Source organism: Cololabis saira, chromosome 15 (assembly GCF_033807715.1).
Source record: "Cololabis saira isolate AMF1-May2022 chromosome 15, fColSai1.1, whole genome shotgun sequence".
NCBI lineage: Eukaryota > Metazoa > Chordata > Actinopteri > Beloniformes > Belonidae > Cololabis > Cololabis saira.
In genome coordinates, this window is record NC_084601.1 from 5,755,570 (window position 1) to 5,781,962 (window position 26,393).

The following is a 26,393-nucleotide window of genomic DNA, read 5'->3' on the forward strand; positions in this document are numbered from 1 at the left end:
CGCTCCAAGCCCCTGCCTTCCGCTCAGCCCTCCATTTTTCTCCCCTCCCCACGCCAGCCATTCCCTGTGCCAGCAACCCCCTCTGCCCTAACTGGACCCCCTTTTTCCCCTTCCCTACAATAAATTAATTCTTTACTCCACCACGGTCTCGCTCCTGGGTTCCCCCTTGTGACTGTCACAAGTTGTTGTTGCTACTAATCTGTGATCCTTCTGCCCAGCAGGTGCTCAACACCCAAAAAGGTAGAGGCGTCCTTTCCTGAATCTTCCTGTTACGGGGGGGGGGGGGTTCCTTTCCACAGTCACCTGGTGCTTGCTAACGATTGGGACATTGTATCAGGAAAAATATTTAAATGCATTCTATTGGTTTCCTTAGGTAGGCAATTATCATAATTGTTATTTTTGCCTATAATATTTTGGGAATGTTCATATTGTTGTCTAGCTATATTTTAGTCAAAATATTATTTGCTAATCTTAAAGGGGACCTATTATGAAAAACAGGTTTTTTCTTGCTTTAACGTATATAAAGTGGTCTCCCCTCAGCCTGCCAACTCAGAGAAGGAGGAAAGCAACCAAATTCTGCAGTGTCTGTACAGCCGCCCGGATGAGCCGTCCAGTGTGATGTGGATCTATGGAGCCGTTCAGATTCGGCGCATTTCGTTACGTAACCAAAATACAAACCATGCCCACAACTATAAAATCTTGTAACTGCCATATCGTAGCACTGCGTGACATCGGACGCTCTCTGTCCATCTCCCTCCAGCAGCTGCCACTTTGAGGTTTTTGTAGTGAAATGAGGAGGAATCATAGAGATAACTTCTCATTTCAACTAACTGGATCAGCCGTTCCTCATCCGTGACCGTGTCCTACAGCGCTTTCAACCGGCTTTCAACGCGAGCGGCAGGAAGAAAATAGAAGCAGGGCGTCCGACAAATGTTCAGCTCAAAACGGCGCGGCTGCGTCGTTGCGGCCAGTTAGGACAGTCCAATAGAAAATAAAGCAATGGAATTGATTTTGTCGGTGACGTTCGCTCGCATCGCATGAAGTTATGACACGGTGTAATTCCGCCGGCCGGAGCTTCCGCCCTTTTTTTTCATAGCGGTGTATCGCGTCATTCAGGCAGCCAATCACCACAGTGCCTCATTATCATAGCCCCGCCCACTCAGAATCCCTCATAGAGAAGGAGGTTAGAAACGGTAAAGATAAAGACATGGCTCAGAGGCTGAATTACTAATTTATTTAGCAAAAAAAAAAAAATCAAAAGCTTGTTTTTAAGACATTCAAGGCCTGTTTAAAATAGACTTTAGATGCCATAATAGGTCCCCTTTAATTTTGTTATGATGATACAACTAGTATGATTCTTGGAAGCAAAGTGAGTGAGGAGAAGCTGAACAGCACGTGTTACTCCAAGAGACTTGATTTAACCAGAGTCACCAAGATGAATGATGAATGACATTGCTGGGGCACCTATGGTTCCAGAAATAGGAAATGGTAACTGTACTCTGGGGACCTGATTGCACCCCCTCGCTTTCAGGAGGATCATGACAGTTTCATGCAAGATGTACTATATCTGATCCCCCCCACCCCCCTACACACACACACCCACCTAACACGGGGGAGGGTGAGAGGGTGAGGGGCGGGATGTCTGGCTGAGGAATAAAGCCACAGGCATCTGGCAACATCCAAGAATCGAGGATACATGTTTGACATGAGCAACAAATCTAGAAATTAGCTTCTTTTATTTCATTTATAGGTGCCGTATGGCGATGCCTGTGTCTTATTAGTCTATTTTCGTGCGAGGTGTCTGGACGAGAGTCTTCAGGGAAATAATAATATTCTCAAGACTGTAAACCGACTTTAATTTCCTTTTTTTTCATTTCTTTTCAAACAATCTATGGATAACATTAACATATGTGTGTTTAATTAACATGTACCGCACAATCCGTGGCCTAGGTACGTGTGAAATCATATCCAGATGATGAAAACAGGGAGCAGCTATTATCATCATGTGCCGGAGATGGATTTAAAAACAGCCACATCAGCGATGGATGCTCTGGTTCGTGTCAGCGTGAGTAGCTTATACTATATATCTCTTTATTGTCATCGCATCTATAAAATGTATGAAGCATTTTTTATTTTTGTGGTGAATAAATGACGAAATTCATCGTGTAAAATCCATTACGTGGGTTTCCAATAGCCTACATAGATTATTAGACCGCTGAAATATCCGTGGCTTGTTGCAACAAATGTTGTCCCTTGGTCGTGAGGTTTACATAGTGGAGGAGCTAAACATCTTCTGCACAGATTCCTGCTTAATTCTGCCCCAGAATGGGCCAGAAACAGGCCGATGCAGTTTCCATTGGGTGCATTTATATATAAAGAGGGTATAAGGATGCAGACTGGAATGACACCTTCCCTATCCCTTTGCTCACCGGGATGGTGTTTCCATGGAGACGAGATGGAGATGCAATGCAAAAAAAAAAAAAAAAAAAAGGAGAAAAGTGTGTGTGGCTGCTGCTGGTTGCAGGAATATCCACGTTACAGTGAGAGTTAGGACACTTGAAACGCGAATTGCATCCTAAGGCTGATTTATGGTTCCGCGTTACACCAACGCAGAGGTTGCGCGTCGCCGCAGAGCCTACGGCGTACGCCCTGCGTCGCTTTAACGCGGAACCATAAATCACGCGTTACACGGTCGCATCAGCCACCGCGCTCCTTTTTGCTCAGGAGCTCATCTCACACCTCGATGTGTGATCCGTGTGATGCATCGAACCCCTCCCTTTCTTTCCAAGAGAAATCGGTCTCCTCATGCAGGAAATGTATAGTGTATATTCCGCCGCCATGGCGCCATGCAGGTTCCAGGTGAAGGTAAGGATGCGCGTCTCACGTCCTGGCCGCGCATTGCGCCGCATCAGCAGTGCGCAACATCCATTTGACATGAATGCAGAGGCCACTGATGTCCGTGGGGGGTAAAGCCTGCAGAAAAACGGCACTATAGCTCAAAACTGCGTTTTTTTAAGAATAAACTGCAGGAGCTATAGACGGGTCGGAGTTGGATGATGGCACAGAGAGACGGATTCAGGGAGAATGTAGGTTATTCTCATTTATGCAGGCAATCCAATTTTATGCTTGAATGTAGGTCTAGGCGCTTGCTGTTATATTTGCCTCATTCTGTCTCAGTCGACAAAGGTGTCTGTAGATCTATTCTTGCACTAGAAGACATATGTAAAATCCTTTCATTAGTTATGAGTGCGTTTTGTGTGCTTAGGCATCCTTAAATTGAGGATTCCCTGTCATATTTACAGTTCTGATGCATGTGCATCCCCATGCATGGTTTAATGGTGTACATGATAATGTATGATGATGCATCACATCACAGGCATCATTCCCACATCCCCTGTGCAGCACAGTCAAGTAGCTTTTCTCGTCCAAGTTGTGAAGTTAATTCGTTGCGTCTGTGATGGCTGCAGCTAGGTCAGCAACAGTTTTGGTTGTAGGTTGTGTTTTGCGTGTCAAGGGCATTTGATGAAGAAGAGGAGAGCTGGCCTGCTTCAGAGTGTTGCAATATGCCCCATCTGAGCTGCGTTGAGAACTAATGGGAGAAAACAAATAACAGAGGATGTTGGAATTAAAATGGAGCAGATGGGATCTCTGTCATTACTCATGGAATCTGCAGGTGTGAAGCCACACTTTTCCTCAGCATCCAGGCCCTGTCCTGTCAAATCCATGTCCTTGAGCCTGGCTGTGACAAGCTTGCTGCTCCACAAGTCCACATTTATGCTCTTTACGGCTGTGATCACTAGCTTTATGGTGAGAAAAGGTAAAAAAAATAATGTAATTGTCACTTTGGTGATCTAAATGGATGAACTTAACAATTCTTGCTCTGTGTTTTTCCTCAGTTATAAATGAATAAAGCTGTATCTGATGTGTTTTCTGGATGCACATCTGATCCAGCTATCATCTGTGGCATGGTGACTTTAATGCACTGGTTTTAATACATACAGTATTCCACACATTCACACTGAATTGTTCAGTCAGAAAACTATTATTAATATACTTAGATTTCACAGTATCATTAAAACATAATGTGGCTCCTGGTCAGACAGCTCATGTCCATATGTAGGTGTGTTATTTAAGGGATAGAGTTGCATTATTAATGCTTGGTCTTTATCCATAATTAACAAGAGTGATGTCCTGTGTCACAGCCTGGGCCATCATGGCCACTCTGTCTCTTAGACTGATTATCTCTAACTGGAAAACTCATCTCATATGGACCAAAATATGCCAATAAAACTGAAAATGTATCTTTTTTTCCACATTATCTGATCAAATTTATATTCAGCCCAAATTGTTTCATTTCATCTTTCTTTTTTTGTTTCAAATGAATGCCAACTTCAACCTCTCTTTAAACAATCCCCCATTTCTCTGCTCCCAACAGTCTAACATGAAGAGCCTGGAGCACGAGCTGCATTGCCCTGTGTGTAAGGAAATAGTCAAACAGCCTGTGGTCCTGCCGTGCCAGCACAGCGTCTGTCTCATGTGTGCCTCCGAGGTCTTAGTTGCAAATGGCTACCCGCTTCCAGAGCTCCCCCCAGAACCCAACTCCCCGGCCTCCACACCCAACATGCGCTCACCTCGTCAAGTGCGCCGGCCCACTCCCAAAGCTGAGCAGCGGCCCATTGACCGTCTGCTGAGGTCAGGTAAGGGGATGCCTCTTCATTTTCCATTCAAGATTGATCTTCCAGAAGAGGAATGCTTCATGCCGGGCAGACACTGTGCGATTGTCGGCTCGTTTTGAACCAATTTTCCACTCGTGCGACTATTTTTTAGTTAGAATTTCGACCCAATCGTTGGTTGTGCCTTGTGCAGTATACGTGGGGTAACGACGAGAGATTAACACCTCACGACAAGCTCCCGATCACGAATCGTGTGCTCGCAAGAAAAATCAAACGTGTTTGAAATCCTGGTCGCTCCTCGTGAAGGAATCGCTCAGTTGAAGCAGCTACGACCAGATTGGCCTCATCCTTTCACAGAGAGCATGCACAATCTCAGATGTCACGTCAAAAACAATTATTTGTAGTTTAAAGTGTTGCAGATTCACATTACAAATCATGTTTTAATAGCTGAAAAAAAAGACTGCATTTCCCACGTCTGCCCAGCCAATTCCTTGTCCAATCACGACGTTGTCTAATCTTTTTTCATTTATTGCCACACAGAATGGCACAAATTGCCAAGGCAGCGCGTTTGTTTTTGCTGAGCATCTTCGGTGTCTCCCACTTCGGAGTTCCTCCTCTTCCACTTGTTTTTGACGTTGCAGTTCCAGTAACAGAAGTCCGACGTGAGGATTATGAACGTATAGTGTGAGCAGACGGAGCATCAGAGCATCGGGTCGTACAGTGTGAGAACATAAATCGTGGGCTGTGAACTTTTGAACTCAGCGATCTAGTCGTGCAGTTTGAAATGGGGCAATCTCAAACGATTTAAAATATCGCACAGTGTATGCCCAGCTTTAGGTTTCATATTTGTTTTATTTCTGTGATCATAACTGGGGCTCTGTCTTGATTTGAGGTCCCCACCCGCCTTCACCGTCCATGCCTCGCTCTCCCGGATACGGGACGTACCCGGGGCGGCGCCGTAAGGAGGCTCCACCCCTGGTGATGATGTTCCCCTGTGTCCCGTGTGGACGGGATGTTGAACTGGGAGAGAAGGGCCTTTCTGACTGTCTCCGCAACCTTACTTTGGAGCGCATCGTGGAGAGGTAGGGTGGCAATATATCCATATTCAAATCCATATTCACATCCATATCCATATATATATATATATATATATATCCATCTTCTTTCTTTCTTTCTTTCTTTCTTTCTTTCTTTCTTTCTTTCTTTCTTCTTCTTTCTTTCTTTCTTTCTTTCTTTCTTTCTTTCTTTCTTTCTTTCTTTCTTTCTTCTTTCTTTCTTTCTTTCTTTCTTTCTTTCTTTCTTTCTTTCTTTCTTTCTTTCTTTCTTTCTTTCTTTCTTTCTTTCTTTCTTTCTTTCTTTCTTTCTTTCTTTCTTTCTTTCTTTCTTTCTTTCTTTCTTTCTTTCTTTCTTTCTTTCTTTCTTTCTTTCTTTCTTTCTTTCTTTCTTTCTTTCTTTCTTTCTTTCTTTCTTTCTTTCTTTCTTTCTTTCTTTCTTTCTTTCTTTCTTTCTTTCTTTCTTTCTTTCTTTCTTTCTTTCTTTCTTTCTTTCTTTCTTTCTTTCTTTCTTTCTTTCTTTCTTTCTTTCTTTCTTTCTTTCTTTCTTTCTTTCTTTCTTTCTTTCTTTCTTTCTTTCTTTCTTTCTTTCTTTCTTTCTTTCTTTCTTTCTTTCTTTCTTTCTTTCTTTCTTTCTTTCTGTATGTTGTGTGTGGATTTAACACAGAATCATAAATCAGCGTTTTTTTGACGGTTTATCATGAACGGTAAAATATCGCCCATTCCTAGGTGATATTAACATTTGGTGCATATGATTTTGAAACAAAACAAACATGTTTCATATCATATCATAAGCATAGCATAGTATGCCATGATTGTGGATTATACCTCCCAGGGGCTGCATGTACAAACTGAACAAAATTGGCCCCAGCACTGAACCCTGCGGGACACCATAACAGACCCTCCACTGTTCTGAAGAAACCTCATTTACTTTGTACATGAACGAACTGGAATCTGCCAGATAGATATGATTTAAACCAAGCTAGAGCTGTTCCTTTAATCCCAACAACAAGCTCTAACCTGTGCATATGCACCGGTACACATGAGTAGTAAATTAGATTTCTGGTCCGCCCTCTGGGGTAATCACGGCTCAGAAGGAGAGGAAGAGCACATTTTCACATCATAAAACAACAAAGTTTAAAAAAACAAGAGAGAACTGGTTCGAGCAGTTGCTGCACTGCTACATTTCCTCACCTCTACAAGTACAAGTTGCAGGACATAAACTGTTTATAATCCTTCCCTGATTCTCTTTATACAGGACTGTCTCAGAAAATTAGAATATTGTGATAAAGTTCTTTATTTTCTGTAATGCAATTTAAAAAAAAACAAAAATGTCATACATTCTGGATTCATTACAAATCGACTGAAATATTGCAAGCCTTTTATTATTTTAATATTGCTGATTATGGCTTACAGTTTAAGATTAAGATTCCCAGAATATTCAATTTCTTTGAGATAGGATATTTGAGTTTTCTTAAGCTATAAGCCATGATCAGAAATATTAAAATAATAAAATGCTTGCAATATTTCAGTCTATTTGTAATGAATCCAGAATGTATGACAATTTTGTTTTTGTAATTGCATTACAGAAAATCACAATATTCAAATTTTCTCAGACAGTCCTGTATATCTATCCATGAATAACTCATGCAATCCCACTTAAACTCTTTAAGGTTGAAATCTTAAGCTATCTCTCGAAGGCCAGATGACTCTGACCTGAAAAGCAGGAAATGTGGGAAGATGTCCAAATCTGATTGTAATTGTTCTGCAGCAGCTGAACTGTGAAGAATCCTGCACAGTTTGCACTATTACTGCCTGAGCTGTAGCCGCCCGTAATGAGAGTGTGTTTCCACAGCCCAGCAACCTTGTGTTCACTTTCTCACCTACTCGATACTTTGTCTCAATCTCACTCCCTGACCTTTTGTCGATTTCAAAACTTTTTTTACGGCTCTGAGTGCAAATGGTCTTGTGTTCAAAAAGTAATTTGAACTTTACTGGTCAGGTGTCCTGTGGTGTTGAATCCAGAGGTGGGTAGAGTAGCCAAAAATCGAACTCAAGTAAAAGTACTGTTACTTCAGAATAATATAAATCAAGTAGAAGTAAAAAGTAGTCATCCAAATAATTACTTGAGTAAAAGTAAAAAATGACTTGGTGAAAAAACTACTCAAGTACTGAGTAACTGTTGAGTAACGTCTGATTTATTTTTTTAACACAATCATTCAAACAGACAAAAGTACAAAATAATCATCTTCAGGCAAATTAAATCAATAAAATAATAAAATAAATTAAAATTAATAAGAAATAGCTTAAATTAATCTTAAAGTAAATTCAAGTACTTTAATAAATAATAAAATAAATAAAATAATAACAGAATAAAAAAATTAATTAAGCACAAGTAGCACAAAATTTCAAGCCTTTGTACTTTTCTTTTTTAACCAGGCAGAACTAGAACAAGCCCATGAACTCATAGAAACTCTGTGTGTGTTTAAATCTGTGTAAATGTGACAAAACATGCAAAAACAATCATTTTTCCCAAAGAATCACCCAGTGATGTCATGAGATTGACACGTACGCGGAGGATTAAAAGAAAAGTAACGAGCTCAACGTAGCCTAATGTAGCGGAGTAAGAGTAACAGTTTCTTCCTCACTAATCTACTCAAGTAAAAGTAAAAAGTATAGTGATTCAAAACTACTCCTAAAAGTACAACATTTCCCAAAACGTACTCAAGTAAATGTAACGGAGTAAATGTAACTCGTTACTACCCAACTCTGGTTGAATCCCAGTGAAACAGAATGGTTAAAACCCCTCCAACACTTCTTCTTCCCCAGGTACAGACACACGGTGAGCCTCGGCAGCGTCGCCGTCATGTGCCAGTTCTGCAAGCCTCCTCAAGCGCTGGAAGCCACCAAGGGCTGTGCCGACTGCAGGTCCAATTTCTGCAACGAGTGTTTCAAGCTCTATCATCCCTGGGGAACCCCGAGGGCCCAACATGAACACATCCAGCCCACACTCAATTTTAGACCCAAGGTAAAGATAATGACCCAATTATCTCTAAACCATATGTTCAAATGTATACAGGACTGTCTCAGGAAATTAGAATATTGTGATAAAGTCCTTTATTTTCTGTAATGCAAAAATGTCAGACATTCTGGATTAATTACAAATCAACTGAAATATTGCAAGCCTTTTATTATTTTAATATTGCTGATCATGGCTTACACTGTAAGCCATGATGTTCTGTAATGTTTTCTTTATGCTTTGGCTGCTGTTGGCTGGTTTTATCAAAGCGAGAACAAAGATGTGTCTGCACGGATTTCTTCAAGTGCGTTTCAGATCTGGTTGAAACAGCGTGCTCCTCTCCTCCTCAGGTCCTGACGTGCCCGGAGCACGACCAGGAGAAGCTGCAGTTCTACTGCAGGTCCTGCCAGCGCCTGCTCTGCCCTCTCTGCAAACTGCGTCGGATTCACACTGGACACAAAATCCTCCCGGTGGCGCAGGCGTACCAAGCTCTGAAGGTCTGACTGAAATCACTACGTGCTCCTCAAAATGAAAACATTCATCCATTTAACCTCAGTTACAGATATCAATCCAATTTTATAACTGTATTGTGTCATTACAAAGTAATAACACTTGAAATCAGTGTTTACTGTATTAGAATATGAGCAAACGTACAGTAAATGAGCTAAAGCAGAGTTAACATGAGAGTGTGTGTGACTGCTAATCTGTGTGGTGTTTTTTTGCTGTTTATTCAACAGGATAAAATTAGTAAGGAGATGAACTATATTCTGTCCAACCAGGACACAGTTCTGGCTCAGATTACCCAGCTGGAGACGTCAATCACTCAGACGGAGGTGATTAAATCTTACCATAACATGTGGCTGTGAGACGCTAAATCCCATAAAGCTGTTTAAGCAACTTGTGTCTTTATGTGACCTGGTGTTTACTGGGGAAGGGAAGAAAAACATATATTATTTATTTCATTTTAGTTGTTACAATATCAGTTTTGCATTTGAAGGAATATTTGGCTACTTTTATCTTTTATTTTGAGCTATACTGTACAAAATGAAAGCAAATTTGGACCAGAACTCACTGTATCTACTGTATTGTTCCCTCGTACTTCAACACATCAGTTACTGTGTGGAAATATGGGGGAACAACTAGCAAACAAATATAAATCCAATATTTCTACTCCAAAAAAAAGCAATCAGAGCCCCAAAAAATGTGAATCTTTACTTCCACGCACAAGAGGGGATTCACCTACTAGAGTGGGACTTTTTTATTTAATGGAACACAGATTTGCACATGCAGATGAAATACATTTGTAAAAGCCATTCAGTGCAAATATATATCCTCTAATGTTCTTGTGTTGTTGCGCACAGGCTTTTTAGGAGTAACTGAAGTGGTTTGTGGTTTTAGGCACAAGTTTAACCCTTGTACTGTCTCTGGGTCAAAATGACCTAATTCCCCTTCCTCCCTTCCTCCCTTCCTTCCTTCCTCCCTCCCTCCCTCCCTTCCTTCCTTCCTTCCTTCCTTCCTTCCTTCCTTCCTTCCTCCCTTCCTCCCTTCCTTCCTTCCTCCCTCCCTCCCTCCCTCCAAACAACAGCCAAAAGCTGTTTTAATTTCAGCTGTAGCTCTGTTAATATGGCACTTATATTCCATATAAAAAAATGTGCACAGAAATATTTACAAAAAAAAAAGTTTGCAGTGTATGTGCTGCTACTGCTGATGAGGTGTCCTGTCCACCATTTTCTCTAAAAGGTTTAGGAACCTGTCCATATGTTCTTCATATAGTTTTGTACTTGTGTGGTTTTACTCACTTGGAAATACTTTTAAATTGTCTAATAAAACTTGTTACACAACAGTTTTCTCTTCTGGGGTTTCTCAAAGTAAGGTAATGTCTCAAATTATAAACTGTACAACGAGATCAATAGTAAAATAAGGATAGTGAGAGAATCTGCAGTAAAAAAGGCTTTATTTGCTATATTCAAATACAATTTTTAAAAAGAAAAACGTAAACATTGCACGCAGAACAAAGAAAGGTGCTGTTCCATATAAAAAAATTTGCACAGAAATATGTACAAAAAAAAAAAGTTTGCAGTGTATGTGCTGCTACTGCTGATGAGGTGTCTGGTCCACCATTTTCTCTAAAAGGTTCAGAAACCTGTCCATGTGTTTTTCATTCTTTTGACATCTTCTGTCTTGTTTGGCGGCCTCAGCTTGAAGGAAGTCCTGCATAGAGAGTTTCTTTTTTTGGGGGGATCGGGGGGAAAGTGGACCTGATGCCTGAAGCTTCCAGCTTCCTCTTCCAGCTGGGGAGGCAGAGCTTGAGGCCGATGTGCTGGCGTCTTCCAAAGTGTTCTGAGATAAAAAAAAGATGGATACACATGTTGATTACACACATGACTGGACTATCATACACACCCACAACATCATACCAGGTTCACTATCACTGTATAAATAAAAATTACCTCTGTGCTATTAATAAATACTTTACATGGATTTTTTTTTTGTTAAGCATCATCTCTTTAGCAGATAATATTACCTACCCATTTTTTGCCAATTTGTGCTGTGGTCACCTTTCCCTCCAGTTCCAGCTCTTTGATGAGTTTCCTGTAACAGAAAACAGTGATGAATAGTAGTTATACCATGGTTAAGGACCCCATCACAGATATTCTGCAAGCAGATAGCTAGATCACTCACTCCCACAGTGGTTTAGCAGCATATTTCTTCTTAGTAAAATTCTCCTCGTTGGTAATCCTAAAGCTTATTAGGTGTCGGACCTGATCCGGAGTCCCTGGAATGAAATGTGATTACTGCAATGCACAAACGTCCTCGTAAAAAAAAAAAACAAACAACAAAAAGAAAACGTTTGAACTATGATAACAGGCAGCAAGCAACGTTATTATTACTTCGTAACCCCCCCCCCCAAATAACGTTGCTGCCTTATAGTAATGTGAAATATACAACAAATTTGTAGAAAATATGAGAGTTAACGAGTAGTTAACAGGACACGGCAATGTTATCTACCCGACTCATCATGCAGCCACATATGCATTATCTTACGTTAACTCAGAATCAGAATCAGCTTTATTGGCCAGGTTCTAACATTGTCCAACAAGTAATTTGACTCCGGTAATTTCACTCTTTGGTATTAAAAATAAACAATAAACAATGTGGTATTTCTATGTACTGTTCAAACTGTTAAAACATACAAAAGCACTGTGATTTTTTTAATTCCATGGGACATTATACTTACATTTGTGGGTTCAATATCCTCCTGCTCTTTGCGGTTCGCCATTTGACTCAAAAAAATGAAAAAATGCTTGCTTGCTCAAAATCGAGACGAGTCTGTAAAGCATGTTTTCCTCGGTCGGCGAGCTAGACGCAGCCTACGGCGTAGCTTACGGACCCTACGGCGTAGCTTACGTAACCATATTCCGGCGCGATCTTAGCGAACAACGGACAAAAAAGGGATGATGTACATTCACTGAGTGAATATTATGAAAGTAAAATATCGGTTTGCGCCGAGAAATGTAATCAAAATGCATTTTTATGCAGAAACTAACTCAAAATATTGATTTTACTCCCAAAAAAACCAGAAATGTCCTCCATGTTTTTTTTTTTTGATTCAGTCCGCAAATGACGACGAAAAGCATTCTGGGAAATCTTCATACCCCGTCGCTCGCCAAGTCAGCATCTGAAATCCCTCGATTTGAAGGGGCTATTCTCAGCCCCTAGCCCTCGTTATGCCCCCTCCCCCTAGGTGAAAAGAGGAATTGGGACACCACTACCTTCACGGGAACGCGCAAAAGTTAGGGTTAGGGAAGAAAAGGAGGGCGAGGGGGAGTATTGGAACGCACCCTTAAACTCTAGTATCTGTACTTCTACCCGAGTAATGAATGTGAATACTTTTGACACCTCTGCGTACAATATATTTCTCTTGATTTGTGTTTTATTTGTTATAACTTGGTTGTCCATAGACTCTTGTAGAAAAAACTTGATTCATTGATTCATTACTTATTGATTAATGCTGATTATTACCTGGTGGAAGCAGTAGTGCAGTGCTAGAGGGTTATCTCTGAGAAACTCCTCCTCCTGGACGCTAAACAACCATTTTCGGAGCGCTAAACAAGTTCCTGGAACAGCTGACGTCTAGTTCTGCACATAAAGCTTGTGGGGGAACTCGTTGGGCGCCAGCTTCCTCACTGAAAGAAAAAGGAAAAAAAAAAAGAGAAAAAGATGATGACTAGCAGGATGTGCTATTAAAAACATAACTGTGTCTATACTTAATTACCTGCCCTTGCTGTTCAGCATTACACACATACCCTGAGGTAAAATAAATTAAACTCACCAGCGGGACAATACAAGGCTTTATTTAGAAAACAGCTGGTCATGTGATAAACTTGCCCTTTGTGGGCTTTAAAATACACAATAGAACATACTGTATCTCATGGTCTGATACGTTATATAAAAGATATATAAAAATGAGGACAAATGTCTTACCAAAGGAATGATTGATAACTTCAAAAAGGGCAAAGTAGCTTGCCATTATACTGTCCATTCCAACTTTCATCACTAATGCCTAAAAAAAGAGCGAGACAGTCAGTTATACATGTAACAGCTGACAGAACCTGAGTTTTAGTTTTTAGTTTTACAGGACTGTCTCAAAAAATTAGAATATAGTGATTTTCTGTAATGCAATTAAAAAAACAAAAATGTCATACATTCTGGATTCATTACAAATCAACTGAAATATTGCAAGCCTTTTATTATTTTAATATTGCTGATTATGGTTTACAGTTTAAGAAAACTCAAATATCCTATCTAAAAAAATTAGAATATTCTGGGAATCTTAATCTTAAACTGTAAACCATAATCAGCAATATTAAAATAATAAAAGGCTTGAAATATTTCAGTTGATTTGTAATGAATCCAGTATGACATTTTTTTTTTTTTAAATTGCATTACAGAAAATAAAGAACTTTATCACAATATTCTAATTTTCTGAGACAGTCCTGTAGTTTATTTAGCACATACAATAAAAATAACATCACACAAATAAGTGCAGTTAAAATAAACTGTGCAGGGAGGAGCGAGCAGTAGGCCAGTAGGCTTATGAGGAGCCCCCACCTAATAACATTTAACAATATAGTTATGAGGATACAAAATCATAAAAAAAAAAAAAATACATCATAAAAATTTCATGCAGAACATGATTGAAAATAAAAAATTACTGTTGACCTATAAAGACATGATGATGAAAATATGAATATTATGCTGAACAAGTGGCAACACAGAATATGAAGTACAGAACCTGAAGCTCTAAATTCAAATCCTAATGGACTTATTGATCTAGTACAGAGGTCGGCAACCCAAAATGTTGAAATAGCCGTATTGGACCAAAAACACAAAAAACAAATATGTCTGGAGCCGCAAAAAATGAAAAGTCTTGTATAAGCCTTAGAATGAAGGCAACACATGCTGTATGTAGCTATATTAGCTATAACTGGGGGAAGATGTTTTTTTCATTATGGACTTCGAGAAAAAAATCTAAATGTTGAGAAAAAAGTCTAGATGTCGAGATTAATGTTGAAGTACAATCTTGAAAAAAAGTCAAAATGTCAAGAAAAAAAGTTGATAATTCGAGAAAAAAGTTGAAATGTCAACATTAATGTTGAAGCATAATCTTGAAAAAAAGTCAAAATGTCGAGAAAAAAGTTGATATTTCGAGATAAAAGTCGAAATGTCAAGAAAAAAGTCGAAATGTTGAGGAAAAAAGTAAAAATTTCGAGAAAAAGTTGAAATGTGAGATTAAAAAGGAAAGCAAACAGGAAGACATAAAGGAAAAAGAGAAGAAAAAAGAAAAAAAGGAAAATTAAAAAAAAGAAGAAAAAAGAGAGAAAAAAAGAAAAAGGGAAAAAAAAGAAAAAAGAAAAAAGGAAGAAAAAAAGAGAAAAAAAGGAAAAAGAGAAGAAAAAAGAAAAAAGGAAAACAAGAAAAAAATAAGAAAAAGGAAATAAAAAGAGAAAAAAAGAAAAAAGGGAAAAAAGAAGAAAAAAAGGAGAAAAAAAAGAAAAAAAAGAAGAAAAAAAAAGGTCAAACATTTTTGAAAAAGCTCCAGGAGCCACTAGGGCGGCGCTAAAGAGCTGCATGCGGCTCTGGAGCCGCGGGTTGCCGACCCCTGAGCTAAACTGTAAATTCTAGATAGAAATGTGCTCTTACCTGGTATACCTGGTCCGTGGTGCTGTTTTTACGGACTCTGACAGAGATGGTGGTCTTGTCTGGCAGCGCTATCCGCAGTTCCACATCTGTCACTCCGTTGTAATTCTGTACAGAGAAGCAAAACATAGTGAGGACACGAGAAGAGCAGGATGTACTTCTGGGGATTATCAAGTCTTTGTACGAGTAATCATGTCTGCCTTTGTTTGAGTTACTGTTTAACTTCTCACTTTCATCAATCCTTACAAGTAGAGCTGCTAGCGAGCTTCCTTCAGGAAACTCCACATGTCCTGACAAGTGTTGATGCTCGTTGAGACAAATGGACATCTTTTTCCAATCGTAAAAAACCCAGAAAAGGCTAAAGGAACATACTCAAGTCACATCAGAAGTCCATGAAACACTAAAGAACCTGACATCTACTACTTGCCAGCTCCTAAACACAAAGGAAAAGCATCAATAACCTTTAAAGTGTGATTTATGCTTCTACATCAAACCAAAAAAGTATGTTGACTGCAGCTGCTCTGCTGTAACCTTCACCTAAACCTTCACCTTCTCAGAGATGAAACTTCACATCGAACTGTCAGTGACTGCAACAAATGTGATAAGTGCTTACTTTCAGGTACTCGCTAGTGCAATTCTTTGTAGTTTTCAAGTCAAATTGAGAGATAAAATGCTGTAATGTCAGTGAAAATTCCTGTTCCATCGCATTAACCCTTGTACCGTCTTTGGGTCAAAATTACCTAATTCTCCTGTCCTTCTTTCCTCCTGCTCTTTCTTTCCTGCTCTTTCTTTCCTTCCTTCCTTCCTTCCTTCCTTCCTTCCTTCCTTCCTTCCTTCCTTCCTTCCTTCTCTCCCTTTCTTTCTTCTCTCCCTTTCTTCCTTCTTTCCTCCCTTTCTTCCTTCCTTCCTTCTTTTTTCCCTTCTTTTCTCCCTTCCTTCTTTTCTCCCTTCTTTCCTTACTTCCTTCTTCTCTCCCTTCTTTTCTTTCTTCCTTCTCTCCCTTTCTTCCTTCTTTCCTCCCTTCCTTCCTTCCCTCCCTTTCTTTCTTCTCTCCCTTTCTTCCTTCTTTCCTCCCTTCTTTTCTTTCCTCCCTTTCTTCCTTCCTTCCTTCTTTTTTCCCTTCTTTTCTCCCTTCCTTCTTTTCTCCCTTCTTTCCTTACTTCCTTCTTCTCTCCCTTCTTTTCTTTCTTCCTTCTCTCCCTTTCTTCCTTCTTTCCTCCCTTTCTTCCTTCCTTCCTTTATTCCTTCCTTCCTTCTTTTCTCCCTTCCTTCCTTCTTTTCTTCCTTCCTCCCTCCCTTCCTCCCTCCCTTCCTTCCTTCCTTGACCTGAAGACAGCACAAGGGTTAAATATGCTTCATTTAATCGCATCAAGTCATGCGACCCATTGGTTTATGACGTGCAGTTTTGAAGCTTCCTTTTGCCCGAGAAGCTGATGGGAACACGCCCACCACACGTCAATCATATGGTTACTACTGGTTTCTTCATCTGATCCCCGCCAAAATATCTGCACAACTGCCAGCAGACATTTACAACATAATATTCCATATCATATGTTGACCAACGGAGATATCAAAAATGACTGTCGTATTTAGCCGACGCTGTGTTCGTACAAACGGCTGGTTGCTTCCTAAGCGCGATAGCATGATGATTACAGATGGAGTTGACCATTGGCTGAGCTGACTGTCAATCAATCATATTAGAAATACATTTATTTTTTTTATATGAACTGTCCTGAAGTGCTACAAAAAATATTCCTCTCCCTCAGAGTTGCCATCAGTGTGAAATCAAACGACTGAGACCAAAACAGTTATTGAACCGGGTTCTAAATTTTAACACATTTTAACAAAGAGGTCAAAGGAGATTGACGCCAGCCGAGGAACTGCAATGAATCTTAACTTCTGCACGAGACTCAAACTGGAAGTTAGATGGTTGCTGCTTGGTCCGAGCTGCATACAGGAAGTAAACAAAAGGAACCTCAGGACTGCAACTTATATTGTTGCAAATGTGAAGCTACACCAGCATCTAGAAATTGGTGCTTTAAAGCAGCACAATGTAACTTCCAGCTTTTGTTGAGTTTGGCGGCTCCTTTGGACAAAGTCGGTAGTGTTTTACCAGAAAGAACACTACGTTTCCCATGAGCACCAGCGCGTACTGCAGGAAAACTCCTGTCCCCGTCGCTGCATTTGTTTTGATAGTGAATGAGAGAAGACGGGACAGACTTTCAAAACTACTTTTCTATTTTCAGCGGTCGTTTGCAGGATGGATAGTGAAGAGGTAATGTATCTATTTTTGGCTAAACAATATAATATGACAAGGTTGAAAAACACTAAGTTCAACTTGGTTTTATTAGTGAAGTCTCCCCCGCCTCCCTGTCCTGTTTCAGCCAGATAATGCGCCCTAAACTACAAACGTTTTTTAGAGGGACATACTTACTGCCAAAATAAAAAAATACCTTATAACCTGTGAATAACTGAATGCCCATTCCTTATATTTTGCAGATCAGCCCTGCACAATTTTACAGTTCTCAGGAAAAATAGTAGAAATGTTCTATACATTTTCTTTGCATTGCATTCTTTCCTCTAGTGCTGTAATTATATTCAATTGTATTATTATTTTATAAAGTTTCCTCATTGCCAATTACACAATTTTGATGATCACTATTGTTATTCTATGTGTCTGTTGTTGATATTGTCAGTAATTTTAGAATTACCAAAATCACGCCAGCGAGTGAACGCCGGGCCAATGTTTATTCTTGTCCGGGCATTTAGCTTGTTACTCTACCGCTTTCCGAACAACTTAGGTCCCATATGTAGGCTGCATTGTTTCATTGTTTCCATGTAAAAGTATCAATCCAGTTTTATACACAGCCCTTTTAAGGCATTTTGCCAATTTTCTGCTCTGTTGCGTCTGCGTCTGACCCCGAGGTGAAATGTTGCACCTCTGTTCTGCTTCTAGAAGCAGTAATAGATAGACACTGTGTGAGTTTTAGTCGTGGAACATGTTACTCTTTAAGAGCACGCCGGCCACTCAACATAATTCCACCGTGTGAATAAAAGATTCACTGTGTGTATTTACAAACTGATGCATTTGGTTTCTGTGACTTCACTAAAAGTATCAGTTTAATAAAGGTGGCTGTTTTGCGCCAACATGGCGTGACTGATGTTTGCAAGAAAACTAAGTTTTATCCTTCTTAGGGCTGCTCTGAATGCATGTTTTTGAATTATCCACAAATGCTCATCCTACCAATATTTGGTTTGTCCCTTCTGGAATACTCAAATAAAAAGGCAAAAAGAGGAGAACAGCAACCTGTGGATTTTTGGAGATATAAATTGCTTGTTCTAAAATGAAAATATATTTCTAATTTTCACAAAATTCTACAACAATGTAAACTTAGTAACATATATTGCCGTATATATGCACTTATAACAAAACATTTTCCAAACCTAGGGGAGAGTAGGGATATTAATCTTTTTTTTCTCCCCTTTTTTCCAACTACGGTATGTGTGTAACAAAATAAAAATCCTACTTTAGAAAACATTTAAAACAGAACAGAAGCGAAACTTACCTCATCTGATTCCGACAGAAACTCCTGCATTATATCACTCTCCCCGATCACCCGAACAGAACACACTAGAGACGAATATAGATAAGAGGAATGAAATCAAATAAACAGTTGAATGGGATTAAAGCTAGTGCTCGGAATTTTCTGAGTTCTAAGAAAAAAATAAGTGGATAGATGGTGCATTTATATATGTATTTCCTATTCTAATTACATTATGTGCACATAATTATAGTATGTCCAGACTTGCTGAGGATTGGGTCACTTTTAAAGGTTTTTCGTGGATGGATATAAGCTTTGTATCATGTAGCAGTTATTCTTTCTGAACACAATGGTTAATACAAAAAAAAAAGCTTACCTCGCTCCAGATATTCCTCCAGGCCTCGACGCCGAGCATCCAGCTGCTGCTCAGAGAGGGTAAAGGGCCATTTACCAGGAATCTTTGGGAAGTTAAAGTTGGAGAATTCCCTCTTCAGGTTCTGGTTCAGGATGGCAAACTCACGGTAGCGTTTTGAGCACAACTGTCTACCTGACATGTACACATTGTACACCTGTGGGCATTGAAAGAAAACACACAATAGCATCATAAAAGAAATTCAAAACTGACATATATTATAAATTTCACACAATAAAATACATTTTCAATCTTTTACCTCTTAAGTCTGATGAAAAAAATTGTTTTTATACAGGACTGTCTCAGAAAATTAGAATATTATTATTATTATTAAGATTTTCTGTAATGCATTTACAAAAACAAAAATGTCATACATTCTGGATTCATTACAAATCAACTGAAATGTTGAAAGCCTTTTATTATTTGAATATTGCTGATCATGGCTTACAACTTAAGAAAACTATTATTAACTATTATTAAAACTAATATTCAAAAAAAATTTGAATATTCTGGGAATCTTAATCTTAAATTGTAAGCCATAATCAGCAATATTAAAATAATAAAAGGCTTGCAATATTTCAGTTGATTTGTAATGAATCCAGAATGTATGACATTTTTGTTTTTTTTTAAATTGCATTACAGAAAATAAAGAACTTTATCACAATATTCTAATTTTCTGAGACAGTCTTGTAGGGCATTTTGAAATGAAGCCTTTGGTTACAGCGGCTTAAAAATGCACGAATGACTGTTGTTTTCTTTATTTGCTTTAAAAGAAAAATGGAAATGAAGGTAATAAGTAAAATCTGGCACTCACCACAAACCTCTCAGAGTGCTGTTCCACATGCTTGTATGTGGGAATAGAAATGGGCACAGCTTGCTTGTCGCTGTAGTCGTAGTTGGGTTGGATTTCCTCCACTCCTTCCAATCCATCAGCTTCCTGAGGTGGAACAGACAGCACGGCTAGAACCAGCTCCTTCTCCCCCGCACGGATCAGGTCCACCACCTGCTTGTGGGTCGCACCTTCCACGCTAACCCCGTTGCTAGAAGAAAAGAAGAAGACAAAAATAGAAATCAGAGAGATATGCAGAAATAGAGCAACTTAGTTTTGTGAACTCTTCTTTGGTGTAGAAGATAATTAAACCAAGTATTTTTCTTCTTCAGTTTAAAGCAGGGGTGTCAAATGTGCGGCCCGTGGGCTGCATGCGGCCCGAGAGAGGTTTCTAACGCAAAAAAAAACGAAATGTTAATTTACTAAAAAGGAAGGCATAAATAATTGCCATGAATCGCAGCATATCCGATAATATATTTCTTCTACAAATCCATCGTTATTCCACAAAGAGAGCAGTTTTCGACATTTTTTTCGTTTTCTAGAAGGCATTTGCCGATTTTTTTTCTTTGTAGACGGTCGTTTATTTTTATTAACTGACTACTATTACTGTATATATTTTCGCAGGAAAAATATCACTGCTAAAAAAGATGATAGAAGATATTTATTTGGAGAATTTCCGTTTTGAATACGAGGATAGTGACAAAGTAAAACAGTTAAAAAAGAAGTGCTGACTTTTTCGGCACACTGGCGTAAATATCCGCGCCAATTTTTAAAAATAAATACACTTAATTGTACTGGAAAAATCTCTAAATCACAAAGAAACACTCTCGGATGCAATAAGAAAGATTTTGATTTTAATTAAATTTCCTATAAAAAAGCGAAATATAAAAAAAACATACTTGTTTCTGTTTATCTTTGTAAAATGATATTAAAACTATCTTACATAATTTGAAAAAAAACGAGAAATTTCAAGAAAAGATCCTGAAGAAATATATTTTACATAATTAGAGTGTAAACAAAGTGCATATTTCCTTTAAAATTAACTAAACTGATATTGGATTAGATAACAATAGTAAAAAAGAAAGAATTAGAAAAAAACATTTTCGCACCGTTTTTGTTATTTTGAGCATGCGGCCCGTGAGAAAAAAAGTTGGTCAAATCCGGCCCGCCAAGCAAAATGAGTTTGAAACCCCTGGTTTAAAGAATCTCCAAATATTAGATAATAATAATCAGTTCTGCTTTCCGCGCCCTAAGGCCAACAAGTGGAACAATGGACAGAATAAAAGCAACAAAAGATATCAAATTGTATTAGCTACTGTGATAAAATAACTGTATTTCATGCACATTGTTCACATCACGTCTGAAAACTGAAGCTTCATATCATCATTACTGGTGCAGATATAGATTACTACATCCATGAACTAAATAACTCATATTACCCCATATTTTCAGCATTTGTATTATTTTATTTTCCTGAAGATTACAAGTTTGATACCTGTATCACAGTATAATGTGGTGTAATATTACAGCGTTATCTTTCTTTGATCACAGCACAATTGGAAGTAACCGGGCTATGTTTCCCTTTCCTTTGGTTCTGAAAAGCACTTGTTCTTTGATGAGGCCAGATGGTTCCAGCATCAGGTGTCTCTGTTAATCTTCCCATGAGAAGCGGTAGGACACGCACGGGAAAGGAATAAAGAAAAAAAAAAAAAAAAAAAAAAAAAAAAAAAAAAGGTTGGGCATCTCCTAAAGTCCCAACAATGAGCCATGCTCTTTAGATATGTTTCTAAATGTAATATTTGAAAAATATCACTGATTAAACTGGGAGGTCAAATGGCTAAAGAGAGGGTAGTGAAAATAAAGAGGAGATTGGAAAAAGCTGGTAGCAACGTGGCAGAATATCTCTGAACTGTTAAACTGAACAGCAAAACTTGGGGCAGAAGAAAACAGAGAAGAACTTGTAATGTCTACAATAGTCAATGACCGCGTTTCCATGCATCAATAACCCTTTTAAAACCCGAATATTGGCAATAACCCGAAATTGCACGGCCATGTAAACACCAATTACTTAAATATATAATAACTTAAACGCATTGTCGATGACTATACATTGTTTGAATTGGTTGATGCTATTTAAAGAAGGTATGATTTTGTATTGTAAATGCATTATATCTAAATGTTTCGGAATGACTGTAACCTTAATGTGAGTGTCAAAAAGAGCACTGGTCTTATTTGACAGAAATCTAGAATCTATTTTGTAGTAGAATTTACTTTTTTTTAAATTTTTTTTTTTTCTATGTTTATTTTCTTTTTCTTCTACTACCTCTTTAGGTTTGCTTTTAATTTTTGTCTTGTATTGTATGATATTTTTGTGTCGGACCCCAGGAAGAATAGCTGCAGTTTTGCTGCACCTAATGGGGATCCAAATAAAACTTCAAACTTCAAACCAATAACCCCTTTGAATAACCCGAATTTGCTCATATTCGGGTTTTTAGAAACCCGAATATGAGCCCTGGGTTACTCCTTTTAAAACCCAAATATTGGGTCATGTAAACGCCAAACGGAATATCCCCATCAAACGGAACAGGAATTTCTTTTCATGCTCTGTTCACAAGGAATCCTGGTGTTTTGAGTCCAGGAAGTTCTTATAAACACGGAGAAACCAAGACCAGGAGGAGACTAATCACTTCATAAATGTAATGAAGGATATGAACATTTCTGCATTTGTAGACGGTAGAAAGTACCGGGATAGTGAGATTTACAAGAAGGTGAGAGAAAAGTTGCGCGAAGCAGCATTTGTTTTGAATTTGGATACAGGAAGAAGAAGCAGAAATGACAGGAATTGCGTCATGACGTTCTCCGTGCGTCGTTGTTTTGATCCAGATATTCCAAATGATTAATTACCATGTAAACGGAATATTCCGAATGTTTCAGTAACCGGAATATTAGCAATAACCCAATTTTTGACTGCATGTAAACGTAATCAGTGATTGGGTAAGTGTGATGTGATGAACTCCTGTACAACCAAGAAGGTCAAACACCAGAATAGCTGATACTGGGCACATTTCCTCCCTGTGCTGTGCATACCTGTTCTGATTTGAATTTGCATGACGTTGTAAAGCTGATTCAAAGAGGAAGTAACATACAACAGTGCTACAAAAAAGTGCTACAACTATGCTGCAGTAGTAATGATTATCCAACTAGTTTACAGTAAGTCGTCAGATCTGATAACACTACTAAAACAATGCTACTGATTCAATAATTATCATTGGGCTGAATCCTTACAAAACATAACAGAACCAAATAATGTCTCTTGTGCCAAGAGGGAAGAAATGTTATCGTTTGCTTTTTATATATTGTATTTTAAAAACAGTTCAAATCTGGTGTTTGTCAAACTACACATTTTTAATAAAGGTTGAGTTAACAAATGCTACATTAACACAGATAAAAGAAAACCCAAACTAACAAATAAAAAACATTTGGAGATAAAATGCTGATACTGTTTAAAGTCAGCAAGGTCATTCTCTTGAGATTTTGCAAAATTGTCAAACTGGTTAATACATCACATGATTAGTATTGGTCCCGTCATATGACCTGAGACTTTGTATTTTGAAAAGCACAAAACACAGTCTGAGTAAAGAAAAAAAAAAAAGAAGAAAAAAAACATGTTAAAGCCTAAGCAAGTAGACTACAACAGTTTTCCTTATTGGGTTTTTCTGTTCTTCCTTATTTCTACTTTAGCTGAGGGTAAAGGTGAAACAAGAAACATATTTCCGTGCCAAAGTCAAAGCAAATGTTCCCTCTCATGAAAAATATTTTGGAAATAATTTTTGGAAATATAGGAACTGCAAGCAGTTATTTAATAATAAGGGTTATTGTCTAGCACTCCAGCATTTGCCCATTTTTACACAAGATGCCTGTATCCCTTCGGTTTATAGTAAAATATGTTCTAATGCATCGGCTATTATAACAATATTATAACAATAAAAACAAGATGTGCAATATCTTTATACCTTATAAACATCCCACCTGTTTTTTTTCTTTTTTTCTTCTAGTATTGCACTACTTTTATTTTTAATTCCACTGTATACATGACTGTCTCAGAAAATTAGAATATTGTGATAAAGTCCTTTATTTTCTGTAATGCAAAAATGTCATACATTCTGGATTCATTACAAATCAACTGAAATATTGCAAGCCTTTTATTATTTTAATATTGCTGATTATGGTTTAAGATTAAGATTCCCAGAATATTCACATTTTTTGAGATAGGATATTTGAGTTTTCTTAAGCTGTAAACCATGATCAGCAATATTAAAATAATAAAAAGCTTGCAATATTTCAGTTGATTTGTAATGAATCCAGAATGTATGACATTTTTGCATTACAGAAAATAAAGGACTTAATCACAATATTCTAATTTTCTGAGACAGTCATGTATACTGTTTATATTTTGTAATGATGTATTTTTTTACTTTTTTCATCCTTCTTTCGCTGCATGTGTGTTGTGTTGACTGCTGCTGCACAAAGCGAATAATAATAATAATAATAATACATAACAACCTGACAATAAATGTACATACTGGAAAATAATGTGCAATATCATTCACTGCAACGTGCAATCATGTAAATATCCGTCTGTAAATATCCGTCTGTTATTTCATATACCAGTATTTTTTATTATTAAGTAATATTATTACTGTATTAATATTATTATTATTTCTATTGATGCCTCTTGTTTTGCACTATCCCCTTTGCTGCTGTACACTGCGAATGTCCCCGCTGTGGGACTAATAAAGGAATATCTTATCTTAATAATAGGTTATAATAATAATAAAATGTCAGCAGACACCACGACGTGCAGTGTTTAAATTGTTTCTCATCAGGTCCCACTTCCCCCACTGACATCATTTATGTATTTTTGACTGAGGTCTTGCATCACTTTGGTCCTAAATGAAACCTGTACAGACTTTTAAAGGTCTGGCCTGATAAGAGCAGCTTTAAGGTCACAGCCCGGAACCACAACTCCTGCTGGAGCTGCTCACACTGTCAACAGTCTCCTGCAGCCATAGGGGGACAACACTAACCTCCCTATCCCCGGACTGGGGCCAAGCACCAATCACCACCCTGCACATGACGGGAATATTACTGTTTTAATGCTGTCTTAACTGCGCAAGTGGCAGATACCTGGCGAGCTAGCCCGCTAAAGGTAATCAACATGCACAGGCTGTTGTCCAACTTATGTAACCCAGATAGCTCTGCTTTTAAAGGCTGATTTATGGTCCCGCGTTAAATCGACGCAGAGCCATCGCCGTAGCCTTGGGCGTAGGGTCTGCGTTGGTGTAACGCAGGACCATAAATCAGCCTTTATTGTGGCGAGATCTGACAAAACTTCGCAACAACGGGCAAGCGAGTGATTATGTACATTCACTGAGTGAATATTATTAAAGTAAAATATATATTTATCGCTAGAAATGTAATCAAAACGGATTTTTATGCAGAAACTAACTCAAAATATTGATTTGGCGACGCACACCATTACCCGTACGGCCGAAGGCTCTGCGTTGGTGTAACGCGGAACCATAAATCAGCCTTTACAGCAACGCAGAGCTACGGCGTAGGGTACGCGGCGGGCTTTGCGTCGATTTAACGCAGAACCATAATTCAACCTTTAACCAGCGGTGCATTTCCCCCCTAAAATGCTTCGAATTGCCGCAAATGTGAACATTAACCCTCTATTCTGCTAAACTGCAACTTATTCTTCCTTATTTTCTTTAATTCCCCACACATGCTGTAGCCTGGAGCCGGCCCAGCTGGCCTCGGCTGCCCCTGCAGCTCCCCCCGCCTGCAGCAGCCTCGGAGCGGGCACTTACACCTCCAGGATCCGGTCCCCCTTGCCGATGCCGGCTCGGTCGGCGGCGCCCCCGGGCAGCACGGCGCTGACGTGCTGCAGCGGAGCGTACAGCTCCCCGTTGATGCTCCGCAGCTGCCCGCCCTCGCTCACTTGGCCGCGGACGTTGAAGCCGTAGCCGGACTCGGACTTGACGATCCGCACCGTGCGGGGACCCGACATGACGGTGGCCGCAGTGACGGCGGCGGTGGCGGAGCCGGGGCCCGCGGTGGAGCTGGTGGAGCTGGTGGAGCCCGGACCGAGGCGGGATGTCTTGGGGGGCGCGGAGCGGGGTTCGTCGCCGCCAACATCCGCCATCTTTCTCGCTGCTGTCCCTCTCCTCCAGAGGGGTGTTTTTAGAGCTGGTTCACAACAACACTCGGGTCTGTGCTGGTCCGTCCTGGTCCGTCCCGGTCCGTTCCTGCCGAGCCTCTACAGACCGACTCTGTTCGGAGGATCCGCCCCCAGAGCCGTCACCAGACCCGGTCACGGGACCAGACACCGGAAGAGAAGAGACTTTCACATCCCTGAGAGGAAAGTTGAAGTTCACTTGAAAACACACATCTGTGCGCTTTTTAGTTAGTTATATAGTTACTTATAGTTTAGTTAGTTTAGTTAGTTTTATTTATATATATATATATATATATATATATATATATATATATATATATATATATATATATATATATATATATATATATATATATATATATATATATATATATATATATATATATATATATATATATATATATATATATATATATATATTTGA

At 38.9% G+C, this 26,393-nt stretch overlaps 2 protein-coding genes across 5 annotated transcripts; one reads left to right on the forward strand and one right to left on the reverse strand.

Annotated features, from left to right (window-relative positions):
• The first annotated feature begins 1,639 nt into the window (after nt 1-1,639).
• Nucleotides 1,640-9,810, forward strand: LOC133461351 (tripartite motif-containing protein 46-like). Of its 2 annotated transcripts, XM_061742238.1 has the most exons (7): nt 1,640-1,843; nt 1,951-2,065; nt 4,436-4,697; nt 5,566-5,755; nt 8,555-8,753; nt 9,095-9,241; nt 9,482-9,810. In XM_061742238.1, exons 2-7 carry the CDS (start codon nt 1,973-1,975, stop codon nt 9,608-9,610), a joined length of 1,020 nt encoding a protein of 339 aa, XP_061598222.1. In that variant the 5' UTR covers nt 1,640-1,843; nt 1,951-1,972; the 3' UTR covers nt 9,611-9,810. The 2 variants fall into 2 exon arrangements, with proteins under 2 accessions (XP_061598222.1, XP_061598220.1); XM_061742236.1 differs by having other exon boundaries at nt 1,640-2,065.
• Nucleotides 7,264-26,071, reverse strand: LOC133461350 (sorting nexin-27-like). Of its 3 annotated transcripts, XM_061742235.1 has the most exons (10): nt 25,602-26,071; nt 19,714-19,939; nt 18,864-19,056; nt 18,512-18,576; nt 14,949-15,053; nt 13,230-13,308; nt 12,768-12,931; nt 11,427-11,520; nt 11,273-11,336; nt 10,314-11,084 (listed from the first exon to the last, which is right to left on the reverse strand). In XM_061742235.1, the coding sequence occupies exons 1-7, from the start codon at nt 25,934-25,936 to the stop codon at nt 12,879-12,881; spliced, it is 1,056 nt and encodes a 351-aa protein (XP_061598219.1). In that variant the 5' UTR covers nt 25,937-26,071; the 3' UTR covers nt 10,314-11,084; nt 11,273-11,336; nt 11,427-11,520; nt 12,768-12,878. The 3 variants fall into 3 exon arrangements, with proteins under 3 accessions (XP_061598218.1, XP_061598219.1, XP_061598217.1); XM_061742233.1 differs by having other exon boundaries at nt 11,427-12,931; XM_061742234.1 differs by lacking the exons at nt 10,314-11,084; nt 11,273-11,336; nt 11,427-11,520 and adding an exon at nt 7,264-9,669.
• Between the last annotated feature and the right edge of the window lie 322 nt (nt 26,072-26,393).